The sequence below is a fragment of the Podarcis erhardii genome (genome assembly GCF_964252035.2).
Source record: "Podarcis erhardii genome assembly, chromosome: 7".
NCBI classification, from domain to species: domain Eukaryota; kingdom Metazoa; phylum Chordata; class Lepidosauria; order Squamata; family Lacertidae; genus Podarcis; species Podarcis erhardii.
Window position 1 is genome coordinate 21,834,081 of NC_138511.1, and position 15,101 is coordinate 21,849,181.

Genomic DNA, 15,101 nt, shown 5'->3' on the forward strand with positions numbered 1-15,101 from the left:
GTATACCTGAAGGAGTGACTCCACCCCCATCCTGAAGAAGTGTGCATGCACACGAAAGCTCATACCAAGAACTTACTTAGTTGGTCTTTAAGGTGCTATTGGAAGGATTTTTTTAATTTTGTTTCCACCCCCATCATTCAGCCCAGACACTGAGGTCCAGCGCCGAGGGCCTTCTGTCAGTTCCCTTACTGCAAGAAGTGACATTACAGGGAACCAGGCAGAGGGCCTTCTCAGTATTGGCGCCCGCCCTGTGGAACACCCTCCCATCAGATGTCAAGGAAGTAAACAACTATCTGACTTTTAGAAGACGTCTGAAGGCAGCCCTGTTTAGGGAAGTTTTTAATGTTTGATGTTTTATTGTGTTTTTAATATTCTGTTGGGAGCTGCCCAGAGTGGCTGGGGAAACCCAGCCAGATGTGTGGGGTATAAATAATAATATATTATTATTATTATTATTATTATTATTATTATTATTATTATTATTATTAGGTGCCTTGGAAACCGAGCTGCTTCTGTGCTTGTTTTCTGACACCCAAGAGGGGATGGAGCTCACAGCTCTGGCGCTGTGCCGGGATTCCTCCGGCCTCTGGCTGCCCACATTGCTGTTGCATTGTTGATTGCCCTCTGCCACCCATTTGCCTGCTATTATGGAAACGCAGAGCACTGGGCTGACGCAGCTGTCTTTTGCAACAGAAACCCTTAGCCGGGCAGCAGAAGTACATTACAGAGAGGGGGAGAGAGACAAAACTGAGTTGCTGCACCAAAACTATAAGGGCTAAACAAGACTTCTGTAGCAGCAGCTACAAAATTACTCAGCACTTATGTGAGTGGAATTGACTGCAGGGTTTTTTGTTATGTAAACTTCAGCTGCTGGGGAAGCCTGAGCACCCTCAGGACTATAGGGGTGGGGGGGATGAAGAGGGCTGAATTTAACTCTTCCTTTCCTTTACATGGTCACAACAAATATTGCCTCTCCAAAGCTACTGTCTGCACTTCTTCCCACATGCTTGAAAGGCAGGCAGCAGGTCATGGAGACAATTGATAGTGTGTCTCCCTGGCAGGTAGAGAGATCTGCTCAGATTTCCTCAGGACTATTTCTGTGGTGGTTTACAGCGCTGGACTAAGTTCTGGCAGATCCCCCGCCCAGCTGGGTGACCTCGGGCCAGTTGCGATCTCTCAACCTAAACTACCTCACAGGGTTGTTGTGAGGATAAAATGGGGGAGTGGTGGGAACCATGTACACCACCCTTGAGCTGCTTGGACGAAAGGCAGGGTGAAAATGTAATAATAAAAATAATAATTAAAAAGATTACAGGAAAAAGCAACACATTCCTGCAGCTAATGTTGTGTCTGGATGTCAACTAGAGAAGCCACCCGTCTAAGGTCCACTTTTAAAGTGGTATCATACCACTATGAAAAGTCATGGCTTCCCCCCAAAGAATCCTGGGAACTGTAGTTTGTTAAGGATGCTGAGAGTTCTTAGAGCTACAATTTCCAGAGTGGCTTAACAATCAATCCCTCTGAGAATTGCAGTAGTGTAAGGGGATTGGTGGGGGGAGGTGTATCCTGACCAGCAGAAATGAGAAAACAAAGGATGAGTACAGCCCTCTGTGTCTAATTGAGCTTCGATGGGTGCCTGGATGTCTACAGCTTGTCTTTCCCCGGGCACTGGCAACCCACGCTATGTCACTGAACAAGAGTCCTGCTGGATTAGAGCAAGTCTCCATCTCCTCCCAGTGTCCTGTTTCCCACAGTGGCTTCCACGAAAGAGGCCATGAAGGCAGCCACCCTCTCCTGCTGTTGTTCTCCAGCAATCAGTATTCAGAGATAGGCTGCCTTTGAACATGCAGGATCTATTTGGCCATACCTGGCTCACAGCCAGAGGTGCACTTTTCATCCTCTTTGCTTTCCTCTGCTTGATCTCGGTCACTTTTGCCACGCATCGCAGCAGGGAGGCCCACAAGTAGATAAATTATTGTTCCATCCGCCTCGCTCTTTCAGATCAGCTGGCAGCATCGGATCAGATCTGGCTCTGCTATGAGATAGTTGTCAGCATCAAGCATCATTAGAACAGACACAGCTGCTTCTGTTTGGGGGGCTTTTTGGAAAACCCGACCGTTCCTTCTGGCAAGGCTGAAGTCCAGGACTCAGATCGTAAAGCACAGCTCCAAAAAACACCAAGAGCCAATTGGCTCCAGGCGCACTTCGCAGAGCAAAAGACCGCTTTGCCCCCTCTCTATATTATTATGGGGAATGTGACGGTTTAATTGGCAGCTAGCATCCTGGAATCATAAAGCTGCAAAGAGATGGAAAGCCAAGACATTAATGAAGTGGGCTTTTCATCCTCCAGAATATCCCCAAATTAGGCCCGTATAGCAGCTTCTAGTCAGCAAGTCTGGGCTTCCACCCTATAAAAAAGAAAAGGAAAAGGAAACTCTCCCTACTGGAGCCACAGAACAGCTCATCTCCCCCAACTGGGGTCTGTTTTGCTTACAGCATGTTTACATGGACAGATGTACCACTGCATCAGCTGCAGTGCATCTGCTTTGCATGCAGAAGGGCGGGGGTTCAATCCCTGCCATCTCCAGGTATGGACTAGGAATGGTCCCCTCTCTCAACGTCCAAAGAGCTCCTGCCTGTCTGTGTTGACAGTACTGAGCTATCTGTGTGATGTTGGCTACGACTTGCCGTGTTAACCCACAGACACCTTCGTTCAGTAGATGAATCAATTAACCCACTAAGCCTTGCGGAATTGGTCAAACGATCTTTCATCCGTCCTGGTTTTTAAAGCACGTCATTGTATTGATCGGGGAAGTGATGGAGGTTTGAGGTAGCTTTGGATACGACAGAACAGGAGCGGGCCACCTTTTATAGACAGGGGGCCACATTCCCTTCCAGACAACCTTCCAGGGGCCATTCACCGCTGGTGGGTGGGGCCAGAGGAACAAGTGGGCGGGGCAGTAAATGTCAATGAAGGCTGGTTTCTACGCACCCTTCTTTCTATCCTTGCAAGCAAGCAAGAGGCATTTAAGGACATGTCCCAAGCACTCAAGTGGGGAAATAAGGCCGTACCGTAAGCGGTGGGCCACGGGGAGAGTCCTGAGGGCCAGACAGAAAGCCCTAGAGGGCCAAACGTGGCCTGAGGTTCCTCTTCCCTCTGACAGAACACAAATTTGAATTGTTTTTGAGTCACCGCTTCAAACAGACTCTGCCTTCCAGCAGGCAGAGGTGGCTACGATAGCCCGAGGCAAGGAAGAAACAGCACCTTCTGAGGTTCCACGATGGGATATCAGGCAGTTTGTTTTCTGTTCTTCCTCCTCCTCTCCCTGCTGCTCCCTGCGGTGCTTTGTCACGTAGCTGGTATGCCTTCCTCCCCATCCTTTGATGATTAAGAGACCCAACCTGGAAAGAGGTTAATTAAATGGCTAGGTGGGGCAGCTTCCATTGCCTGAGGAGGGTGTGCCATTAACCGGGGTGGGGTGAGGAACGCCATTGCAGTGATCCCAAAACAGCTGTGCTTTTGGGTTGAGTATTAGGAAGAATTTTCTGGTGGTGAGAGCTGTTTAACAGTGGAGCAGATTCCTTCGGACGCTGGTGAACGCTCCTCCATTGGAGCTATTTTAACAGAGGTTGTATGGCCACCTGTCAGGGATTCTTTAACTGCAATTCCTGCATCACAGGGGGTTGGACTAGATGACCCTTGGTGTCTCTTCCAACTCCATGATTCTGTGAATAGGCTTTTCTTTATTCCAACTGCAAGCTCCTCACCTAGAGCAGCCTTTGTGAGCCTGGTGGCTTCCAGATGATTTGGGACCTCAATGTCCGTTAGACACTCAGGCTCCTCTGTAGATTAGAGCTGCAGAACCTGAAGAGAAACTCTTTGGAAGAGAATTTGCTCTACAGTGGTGCCCCGCAAGACGAAAAACTCGCTAGACGAAAGAGTTTTCTGTTTTTTGAGGTGCTTCGCAAGACGAATTTCCCTATGGGCTTGCTTCGCAAGACGAAAACGTCTTCCCGCTAAGCCGCTAATAGCCGCTAAGCCGCTAATAGCCGTGCTTCGCAAGATGAAAAATTCGCTAGACGAAAAAACTCACAGAACAAATTAATTTCGTCTTGCGAGGCACCACTGTAGCTGGTTTTGCCTGAATTCAGTGAGTCTGCTTTGGGCAGGGCTAGCATTCATTGGACACAAACTACTGCCTCCAACATTGCTTAGATCCTGCTTGGTTGGAGACTACGTGGGGCTGCTCTTGAAACTGACCCAGAAACTCCAGCGGGTGCAAAATGCTGCGGTGAGACTCCTTACGGGGTCCTTGCTGTGGGATCACATTCACCCGGTGCTATACCAGCTGCACTGGCTCCCGGTGGAGTACAGGATCAGGTTCAAGGTGCTGGTTTTAACCTTTAAAGCCCGATACAGCCTAGGACCCTCGTACCTACGGGACTGCCTCTCCTGGTATGTCTCATGGAGGACCTTATGGTCTTCAAATAAAAACATGGAGATCCTGGGCCACAGCCAGAGCCAGGGCTTTTTCGGCCGTGGCTCCAATCTGGTGGAACGCTCTGTCACAAGAGACTAGGGCCCTGCGGGACTTGACATCTTTCCGCAGGGCCTGCAAGACAGAGCTGTTCCACCAGGCCTTTGGCCAAGGCACAGTCTGACCCCCTCCTTCGGTAATCCACACAGAACTCTAGCCTAATGGTTGCCATTAATTTGATTTTAGAATGAGTTGATTTTAGAATGCATTTAAATTAATTGATTGTGATTTTATGTAAATTGTGTTACTTTTATTGTTGTTAGCCGCTCTGAGCCCGGCTTCAGCTGGGGAGGGCAGGATATAAATAAATTATTATTATTATTATTATTATTATTATTATTATTATTATTAGGTTGGCCACTGTGAGAACAGGATGCATGGCTTGATCCAGCAGAGCTCGTCATATGTTCTTATGAAACTGGAAAGAGAGCAAAGCCATTGCCGGTCTCTTAAGCAGAACAGATGAACAGGGCCTGCTTCCCTATATTTCCTTTGTTGCCAAGCCTGATGGAATAGCTGCTGGTATGGCCACATTCTAAACATGCAAAGGATTGCGATGATTTAAAGCTGAAACTAGCACTTTAAATTTTTCTGGCAAACTGATAGCTAGCAAATGCAGATCTTGTAAGACCAGGGCAATGCGATTTGATCTTTGGGCCTCATGTAACAACGTGCTGCCTGCATTCTTCACCAAGTTGACATTTCCAGGCTACTTTTCAAGGCAGCCCTACAAGAAAGCAGAGAGGTCTTATCTTTGAAAGGTCAGTCACACAGTCTGAAGAAAGATCGGGGTGGCTGGGCAGGCAGGGAATGCAGGCAGGTTGCAAATTGGGTCAAACTTTCAGCAATGGGTGGTGCAGAGGAATGGAATTTTGGGCTCAGGGAATGGAGGCACCCCCTGGCCTCTCTTTCCAGATCTTGGGACTCCCCACAAGCAATGCTCCCCACAAGTCTCCTCAAGTGCTTTCCACCTGGCTGGAATGTCTTTTGAACCACAAAGTCCCTCGCTTGCTAGAACGAAGGATGGAATAATGTTTGTGTGCGCGAGAAGTTGTGTAGCAGCTTCTGTCTTAAGCATGGTCTGCCATACAAGGCAAGGGCAGAGAATAAATTCAGTTCCATTCACACTGAAAACTGAATCTCTCAAATTCACACTTTCCGGAATAATATATGCACAGCCCTCCTTCGAAATTCTCACTCATCTGAATTTTGCGACCCAATTCTCCAACCGAATGATGTTTCTAAAGGTGCATCTTTCAGGGGAAGGCCTGCAGAAAAATGACAATCTTAGTGAAAATAACTGAGAGAAGTGAATTCTATCAGGGGAAATTGCTTGCAAAAAGGTGTACGTGAATCAAAGCCACCTCTAAAAATGTGTTCATTCGGCAAAATCTGCATGAAAATTGCTGTAGGAATACGGAGAACTGAATTTAAGATTGGATGAAAATGAGAAAGTGGGAGAACTGAAGCCAAAAGATCCTTCCATCCCTTGTACAAAAAAGAGTTGCATTTGTAGTTGCTCCACCCACTTTTGCCTCAGGCCCCTCCCACCATGGACGTGTGACATAACAGTGGACGTTGTCCCAAGAGGGTCACCCCCTGCTTCCACTTGTGAAAGGTTGAAGGGTATATTGCATTTCTCTTTCCCCCTTTCTTCAGGTGCATTTTTTCCCTCTCGTAGTTTCTCCATCAAATGTAATTTAAGGTCCCTGAGAGAGTCTGAGGGTTTTTTTACAGCTGCATACAACCAACCATCCATTTCACAACCGTGGTCAGTTTCCTTCATCTTCCTCCTCCCAGCACACACATTCTTGGCGTGGTAAACCTGAGTCAGTTGCAATGCCAGGGCTGAAACAATATCCCTGTTTTCCTTCTCTCCATCTCCTAGTGAGGGGTGAATCTATCCGTGTGTGTGTTTGTGTGTTTCTGGGCTTTCCGTTCTTCTAGTTGTAAGTTCCATTTTGCACACCAGCTTGCAATTTTTCTGAAAAGTCCTCATAAAAATGCAGCAGCATTTGAGTGTGAATTTCTCCCGGTATGCATAAGAAGCTACCTTATACTGAGCCAGACCATTGGATCCATTTGGTTCAGTATTATCTACACCAGGGTTACCCAACTTGGATCCCCAGCTGCTTTTGAACTACAATTCCCATAATCCCTGATGACTGGTCCTGCTAGCTAGGGATGATGGGAGTATTAGTCCAAAAACAGCGGGAGATTCCCAGGGTTTGGGAAACCCTGATCTACACTGACCAGTAGGAACTGTCCAGGGTTTCAGACAGGCGACATTCCTGGTTCTAGCTGGAGATACTGTGAATTGAACCCGGCACCCTCTGCATGCTAAGCAGATGCTCTAACACTGAACATCCTCCCCCAAATTCTTCTGTGCAGTTTCTTTTAACAGGCTCATTTTTGCAATCTATTTTTTCTAGTATAGACGTCTGCCTACACACTTTGCCCTAGAAATATGCATTTCTGTACATATTACAGTGGTACCTTGGTTTAAGAACAGCCCTGTTTACAAACTACAGTGGTGCCTCGCAAGACGAAATTAATTCGTTCCGCGAGTTGTTTCGTCTTGCGATTTTTTTCGTCTTGCGGAGCGCGGATTCCCTGGGTATTAACGGTTGTAAGAAAAAGGAAATAAACTCGCAAGACGTTTTCGTCTTGCGAAGCAAGCCCATAGGGGAAATCGTCTTGCGAAGCAACTCAAAAAACGAAAAACCCTTTCGTCTTGCGCGTTTTTCGTCTTACGAGGCATTCGTCTTGCGAGGTACCACTGTATTCGGTTTACGTACTCTGCAAAACCAGAAGTAGTGTCCTGGTTTGTGAATTTTACCTCCGTCTAAGAATGCCTCATTAGGGAAAGTGTGCCTTGGTTTAAGAACGGTTTCAGATTAAGAATGGACTTCCGGAGTGGATTAAGTTCGTAAACCGAAGTACCACTGTACTTAACTGGAGAACTGCACTGCAAAATTCAGAGAAGTGCAGAAAGGTGGCTGCTTTTTGGTTCGCTTCGCTTGCATTGTTTCAGGAAGTGTGGGTTAGGGAGGTTTGCCTTTTTTATCATCTTTTTTATTTGATTTTTCAAATACAGCTTTATAACAAAAGCAAATACATTTCCGTATACAGAGATTTCTCTGCATCTCATGACTCCCTCCCCATCGCCTCAGTGGGTCCTAATGTCAGCGTTTTCAACTGCATATTGTATCGTAATCTACATTTTATATCTACCCATATTATCCATATTATCCATCGTATTTGCTACACTACAAGGATTATAATAATCCTGCTAATGTTTTCGTCTGCTTATAGTGGTCTCCTAAACAAATTATATTAAAAAAAATCCCAATCTTTCTTGATGTTTTTGTCTTCTTGGCTCCTGAGCTTTCCAGTCAGCCTTGCCATTTCGGCGTAGTCCATTAGCTTAGTTTGCCATTCCTCTCTGGTAGGGACTCTTTCTTCTTTCCAACTCCTGGAGGTTTGCCTTTCAATAGGATCTGAATCAAATTCCCCCTCCCCCCGATCCCTACTCTTAGCCAAGAAGGTCTCTGGAGTACACCCCAGTGCAGGTAATACCTTTTGAGTGTCTTCCATGTCTGGAGGAAGGAATTACAGTGGTACCTCAGTTTATGAACGATTCGGTTTACAAACTCTGCAAAACCGAAAGTAGTGTCTCGGTTTGTGAACTTTACCTCAGACTAAGAAAGGAATCCGAACGGTGGAAGGGCACCGGTGGCAGGAGGCCTCATTAGGGAAAGCACGCCTCGGTTTAAGAACGGTTTCAGTTTAAGAATGGACTTCCGGAACGGATTAAGTTCGTAAACCAAGGTACCACTGTACTTCTATTTCTCCGAGAGCCAGTGTGGTGTAGTGGTTAAGAGCGGTGGACTCGTAATCAGGTGAACTAGGTTCGCGTCTCCGCTCCTCCACATGCAGCTGTGACCTTGGGCTAGTCACACTTCTCTGAAGTCTCTCAGCCCCACTCACCTCACAGAGTGTTTGTTGTGGGAGAGGAAGGGAAAGGAGAATGTTAGCCGCTTTGAGACTCCTTCAGGTAGTGATAAAGCGGGATATCAAATCCAAACTCCTCTTCCTCTTCTTCCTTAGAAAACTCAAGCAAAACCTAAAAGAATCCTGTTTTGACTCTGGCATTTCGACTTCCACAGTTGGCATGCAATGTTCGAAATTCGCCCGGCTCCAGGCGCATTTTGAGCCTGGCTACTGGCCACTTGGGACGTGGGTGGCGCTGTGGGTTAAACCACAGAGCCTAGGACTTGCCGATCAGAAGGTCGGCAGTTCGAATCCCCGTGACTGGGTGAGCTCCCATTCCTCGGTCCCTGCTCCTGCCAACCTAGCAGTTCGAAAGCACGTCAAAGTGCAAGTAGATAAATAGGTAACGCTCCGGCGGGAGGTAAACGGCGTTTCCATGCGCTGCTCTGATTCACCAGAAGCACCTTAGTCATGCTGGCCACATGACCCAGAAGCTGTACGCCGGCTCCCTCGGCCAATAAAGCGAGATGAGCGTCGCAACCCCAGAGTCGGTCACGACTGGACCTAATGGTCAGGGGTCCTTTTACCCTTTACCTTTATTGGCCACTTGCAACCCCCGGATGCCGCCTGACATCTTCACCATCTGGAGACGTATGCCTGGGGGTCCTTGGATCTTGACTGTTTTCACACACTAACAACACATCCTATAGTATTCTCTCCATGATATTTTATCTGCACAATCAGAACGGATTTCAGGAACCCAAAAGTCATATTGAAAAATAAGACTTTCAAACTGTCTGGCCCCAAAATGGCAACTAGATATTATTCCAGTTTGGCACCTGTAACTCTGGTTTAAGGAGCCATTTGGTGCTTAGCTTATATCTGAGTTTCTCACACTGTTGACATGTGGCCTCCAACAGAAAACAAAGTTGCCCACCCATAATCTAAAGCAGCATTTCCCAAATATTCCCTGGGTGGAATGAGAGAGTTTCAACTGGCAGAAGGTGGAATAATTTATTTATTTGTGTTTTTAAGCTGCAGAAAACAATTCACAGTATTATTAGAACTACCCCCAAATGTTGGTGACACTACCCCTTCTCAGGCAAATATAATTTGGGGGTAGGTTTTCCCATATCCCACAGCAAACCCCGCTTACAACTGGAGCAAATTGACTTTAGCTGCTTCTCTCCCGTTGACACACAGGATGAGGGAACATATTCCCAGCTCGGGACAGTCCGTGGCCCAGCCAATTTCTTGCCTCCGGCAGAGTATGTGAGAGGATATATGCCAGGAAGTTTACGGCTGGAGACTTAAATTGCCTTTCATCGCTTCCAGGCACGATTGTCTAGCACAGAGGAGGAAAGGGATTAGCAAAAGCAAGGCACCTGTGGACACGACTTCCTTCAGACTCTGTCTGTTATTCATTGACAAGGCCTCAGTGTTGGCTAAGTCATGAGAGCTATATTGTTCTGCATGGTTCTCCATGAGGCTATACCAGATCCATTTCCTTGTGAGAAGACACGTGCTGGATATGTGTGGCCCTTTTTTGTAATATTATTTTTATTTTGAATAATAGATATTTATCAGAGGTGGGAAACTTCAGTCCTGTGGGGCCAAAGGTGGCCCTTCCAAGTCCCTCGATCAGGCCCTCAGAACCCAGCTCACACCTAAATCCCATTTTGTACCCTCTCTCAAGTTTTTTCCCACCTGCCTGGTGAACTCTAGTCATGTCTCTATCCTCTTGGATAGAGGATAGAGAGGGATGAGTGAGTATGGCTGAAGAAACCAGCCTAGAGGGCAAAGGTAAAATTTGCATTCATTGCTCCACCCATTTTGTTTGGTTTTTTTTTAAAAAAAAATTTATTTGGTTGTACATATTTAAAATTATAATCACACCACAACATATGCACATATAAACGATTCCTTCAAATCTCTGGACTTCCCACCTTCCCCTCCATGGGTTCTCTTGTTAAACCTTTTCTACTGCATCTTTTTTCAATAATCCAAGTTTTTTATAACTCCACTATGTCCACAGTTCTTTTTACATTACAAGTGTTATTGCAGTGTGCTTGTGTTCTTATCTGCTTACAGTGGTCTTTAAGGTAAATTATAATTTTCCCCCATTCTTTGTTAAAGTTTTGGTCTTCCTGGATCCCAAGCTTTCCAGTCAGTTTTGCCATCTCGCCATAGTCCATCAACTTAATTTGCCATTCTTCTCTGGTAGGGATTTTATCTTCCTTCCATTTCTGAGCTAATAACATCCATGCAGCTATCGTCGCATACATAAAAAGTCTTTTCTGCTCTCTTGGAATTTCAGCACCTACAATTCCTAATAAAAAGCCTCTCTCTTTTTTTTAATAAAAGTTATTTTAAACATTTTAAAAATTCATTATATATCATTTCCCAGAATGCTTTTATGACACGTCCGCCACATATGATAAAAGGTGCCTTCTTTTTCATTACATTTCCAGCAGATATTTGTACCTGTCTTAAACATTTTTGCTAACTTACTGGGAGTTAGATACCAATGGTCCATCATTTTCATATAATTTTCTTTCAATGTACAGCATGCTGAGAATTTTAAATCAGCTTTCCATAACCTCTCCCAAGATGAGAGTTGGATATTATGCCCCAAATCCCTCACATTGCTCTGCCCATTTTGACCCATAACCCTGCCCACTGCCACCATATGGTCCCCAGAAGTTTGCCCAGAAGGGAATGTGGACCCCAGCCTGTCAGAAAGTTCCCCACTCATGTTTCAAGGGTGAGAGTTGGAGAGGAGAGAGATTTTGTCCCCCGCTTTGCCCCACTCTCTATCCCTGAGAGCTTTCATGAGGGAAAACGCTTGACGGGACTTTCTGGCTTATTGGGCTGAAGCTTAAAAGATTTTCTCTCTCCCAATGCAGTGTCCTGACTCTCTGTTGATGCAACATGGTGTCAGAAGTGGGATATGGCTTGGGGAGGGACGTGGCCAGGGAAAAGTCTTGAATGGCCAGGCAGAGAGGCCTGGAGGACCACATTCTGCCCCTAGGGCCTGAGGTTCCCCACTCAGAAACAATAATTCCCCCCCACACACCGTAAACAGTCAGAGAGTATGATGTGGCGGGGAAGGAGTTAACGTTGCCTGGAATGGCAATATGTCCAAGGGGGGAAAGGCAGATGGGATGGGAAGCCTGGCTGATTCTCTAAGGGGGAAAAGAAAGGACTAGGTAAGGAATCACAGCAGCAGCAAAGCATCCAATCACTGCAGCTGGGAATGACTTTTTTGGTAAACATTTTTTATTTCATTTTATGATGTACATGCGTAAGACAGAGAGAACAATTATAACAAGAGATGAAAATCCAAAGACCAAACCTAAAAAATATGCACGTATAATAAGTGCAGTTTCAACATGGGTTAAGTAATGGAGTCTGAGCAGTGAAAGAATAAAGAAGGAATATTTGTGTTATTTGATTGAGTACAGTTCCAGATTTTCCAGACTTGCGACGGGGGCTGCCTTGAAAACGACGGTTCCGCTCTATATGTGATAAAGCAGTCATATTTTAAAAGCATCTGGAGGTTCCAGTCCTTGTTGAAATCTAAAATTATGTGTCATTTTCTCCATTATCATTATATCCCAAAGTGAGTGGTAGCTGGGAACGATTTGACCCAGGCAGACCACTTTGCAACAGCAATGATGAAAGATTGTATTACATTTAATACAAGAATTGAGGCAACCAGGAACCTCAGATGCTTGGATATTTTTTTTCCAATCCCTAACTGAACTTCAGATTGAGTGGGTGAGGGAAAAGTTTTGATTTGAGGCCCAAAATCGAATGTGCAAAATTTAAGATTTGTTGCTCAAACAGGGCAAAGGCCCTGCGCATGTTTAGTCAGATGTAAGCCCCTTTGATCTCAACAGCTCTTACCCCCTAGTAAGATTAGAGCCTACATGTATTTTTTTCTTTATGTTCTGCTTCATTAATTCTCTTATTATGATTATAATTATGATTACCGGTATTTGTAAAATCTTTTTTTATTAAGTTTTACATTACAAATTTAAATTCAAGCATTAAACACCAATACCGTCATTTAGGATTCCCTGAATCCTCCGCCCTTCCACGGTTACTATTATCCATCTTTTTTCAGCTGCTTCACTTATTTTCTCTATTTTTCTTAAATAACCCATTTTTACCTGAATTTTTAGTACATTACAAACGTTACTCAAATCCTGCCAAAGTTTTTAGTTGTTTACAGTGTTCTCTAAGACACATTGTAAATTTCCCCCGTTCCTTCTTAAAGTTCTTCTCTCCCTGGTTTCTGATTTGCCCGGTCAATTTCGCCATTCCTGCCCCATTAATTCTCATCCTGTGCCTGTTCTAGGTCCTCGTCCCATCGCTCCAGATTTAGAAGGGGACCTTCTCTTCCTCCTGGACAGCTCCGGCAGTGTCTCCTACTACGAATTTTCACGGGTCAAGGAGTTCATTGCAGACCTCCTCAGGCCATTTGCCTTCGGCCCGCACGATGTCCAGACTGGGGTTGTCCACATCAGCACCACGCCCACGATGGAGTTCCCCTTTGACCGCTACCTCTCCACCGGGGCGGTCCAGCATGCCATTCGCAGCATCCAACAGGTGATGGGCGACACCAACACAGGCAAAGCCCTCTCCTTTGCCAAAGACATGCTTTTCAGTGGGAAGGCCGGGGCGCGGGCTGATGTCCCCAAGGTGATGGTGTGGGTGACCGACGGCTTCTCTACAGACGACATCTCCCAGCCAATGCAGCTCCTGAAGGACATGGGAGTCACGGTTTTCATCGTCAGCACGGGGCGTGGGAACTACTTGGAGCTGTCCGCCGCTGCCAGCCAGCCTCCAGAGAAGCACCTGCATTTTGTGGACGTGGACGACCTGACCATCATTACCAAGGACCTGAGAGACTCCATTGCAGGTAATTGGGAGCATGTCAAAACAAACAAATGCCGGGCCAGATCAGAACTAGATCCGTTGGGTCTTGTCTCTGGCCCGCCCAAGTCCCAGAATGCAGTACATTAAATTGACACATACACAAAGCCTCCTATAATACATAAAAGGTTAAAAGGTAAAGGACCTCTAGACGGATAAGTCCTGTCAAAGGCGACTATGGGGTTCATCTTGCTTTCAGGCCAAGGGAGCTGCCGTTTGTCCACAGACAGCTTTCCAGGTCATGTGACCAGCATAACTAAACTGCTTCTGGCACAATGGGACACCGTGATGGAAGCCAGAGCACACAGAAATGCCGTTTACCTTCCCACCTATTTATCTACTTGCACTGGTGTGCTTTCGAACCGCTAGGTTGGCAGGCGGTGGGACAGAGCAATGGGAGCTCACCCCGTCGCGGGGATTCGAACCGCCGACCTTCCAATCGGCAAGCCCAAGAGGCTCAGCAGTTTAGACCACAGTGCCATCCAGCTCCCTTGGCCTGAAAGCAAGATGAGCGCTGTAACCCCATAGTCGCCTTTGACTGGACTTAACCGTCCAGTCCTTTACCTTTTTTTATCTTGTAATACCTAACTATGAATTAAGAATGACTCTCTCAACTTCATTCCTGCAGTTCTGCTTTGAGAGAAGAATCCCATTAATGTCATCTACTTAGAGGTAAATTCCACAGGGTTATCTTCAGTTAAGTCCAACTCAGAGCAGACCCATTGAAACAGATGAACCATTATTTATTTATTTATTTATTTATTTATTTATACCCCGCCCATCTGGCTGAGTTTCCCCAGCCACTCCGGGCGGCTTCCAATCAAGTGTTAAAAACAATACAGCATTAAATATTAAAAACTTCCCTAAACAGGGAACCTAAGTTAGTCATGTCCATTAACATCAATGGGCCTACTCAGGATCAGCATCCGCTATACCCCATGGTTTCCAAACTGTGGGTTGTATCCAATGCTAGACCCATTGGAATGCCAGAGTTAGGCCATATTCACACCATACTATTATGCCACTCTCAACAGTCACCTTCATCATCATCATTTCTACCCTGCCTATCTGACTGGGTTGCCCCAGCCACTCTGGGTGGCTTCCAACATATGGCTTCCCCCAAAGGATTCTGGGAGCTGTCATTTGTTAAGGGGTGAGGAGAGCTGTTAAGAGACCCCTTTCCCTCCCCTCCCAGAGCTACAATTCCCAGAGTTCCTTGGGGAAAAGGAAGGATTGTTAAACCACTGAGGAAATTCCAATGGAAACAAAAGCAGGATTGGAAATGGCCAGTGTTTGTGTATTTGCGCCATGCCCAGAATGGAAATAAATTCAACAAACATGATCAGCAATCAATCTTGTCATTGCTTTTAGTCCGCAAACAAGGCACCCACCCACAATTTGAATTTGCTTTGAAATGAATGGGGCAGAATAGCATGACAGTGTCGCTTCCATGATCCGTTACTTGAGTTACATGATTTCAGCACAGCAGATGATGACATGAATAACCTAGCTTTTGGCAGAAGACAAATTGCAGCAGAATGGAAACTGGGCGCTGAGCGCAGGGCAGAACAGGAAAACGATGCCTTCTTAAATCCCTGTCTCTTAAGAGGTCCATCTTTCGAGAAGGGA

At 45.9% G+C, this 15,101-nt stretch overlaps 1 protein-coding gene across 1 annotated transcript in view; it reads left to right on the forward strand.

The window, feature by feature from the left end:
- Positions 1 to 15,101, forward strand: part of VWA1 (von Willebrand factor A domain containing 1) — a 41,209-nt gene that overhangs the window by 5,933 nt on the left and 20,175 nt on the right. The window contains exon 2 of the mRNA XM_081871091.1: positions 12,895 to 13,458. Within this exon, the coding sequence (XP_081727217.1) occupies positions 12,895 to 13,458 (564 nt within the window). The remainder of the gene's footprint in view (positions 1 to 12,894; positions 13,459 to 15,101) is intronic.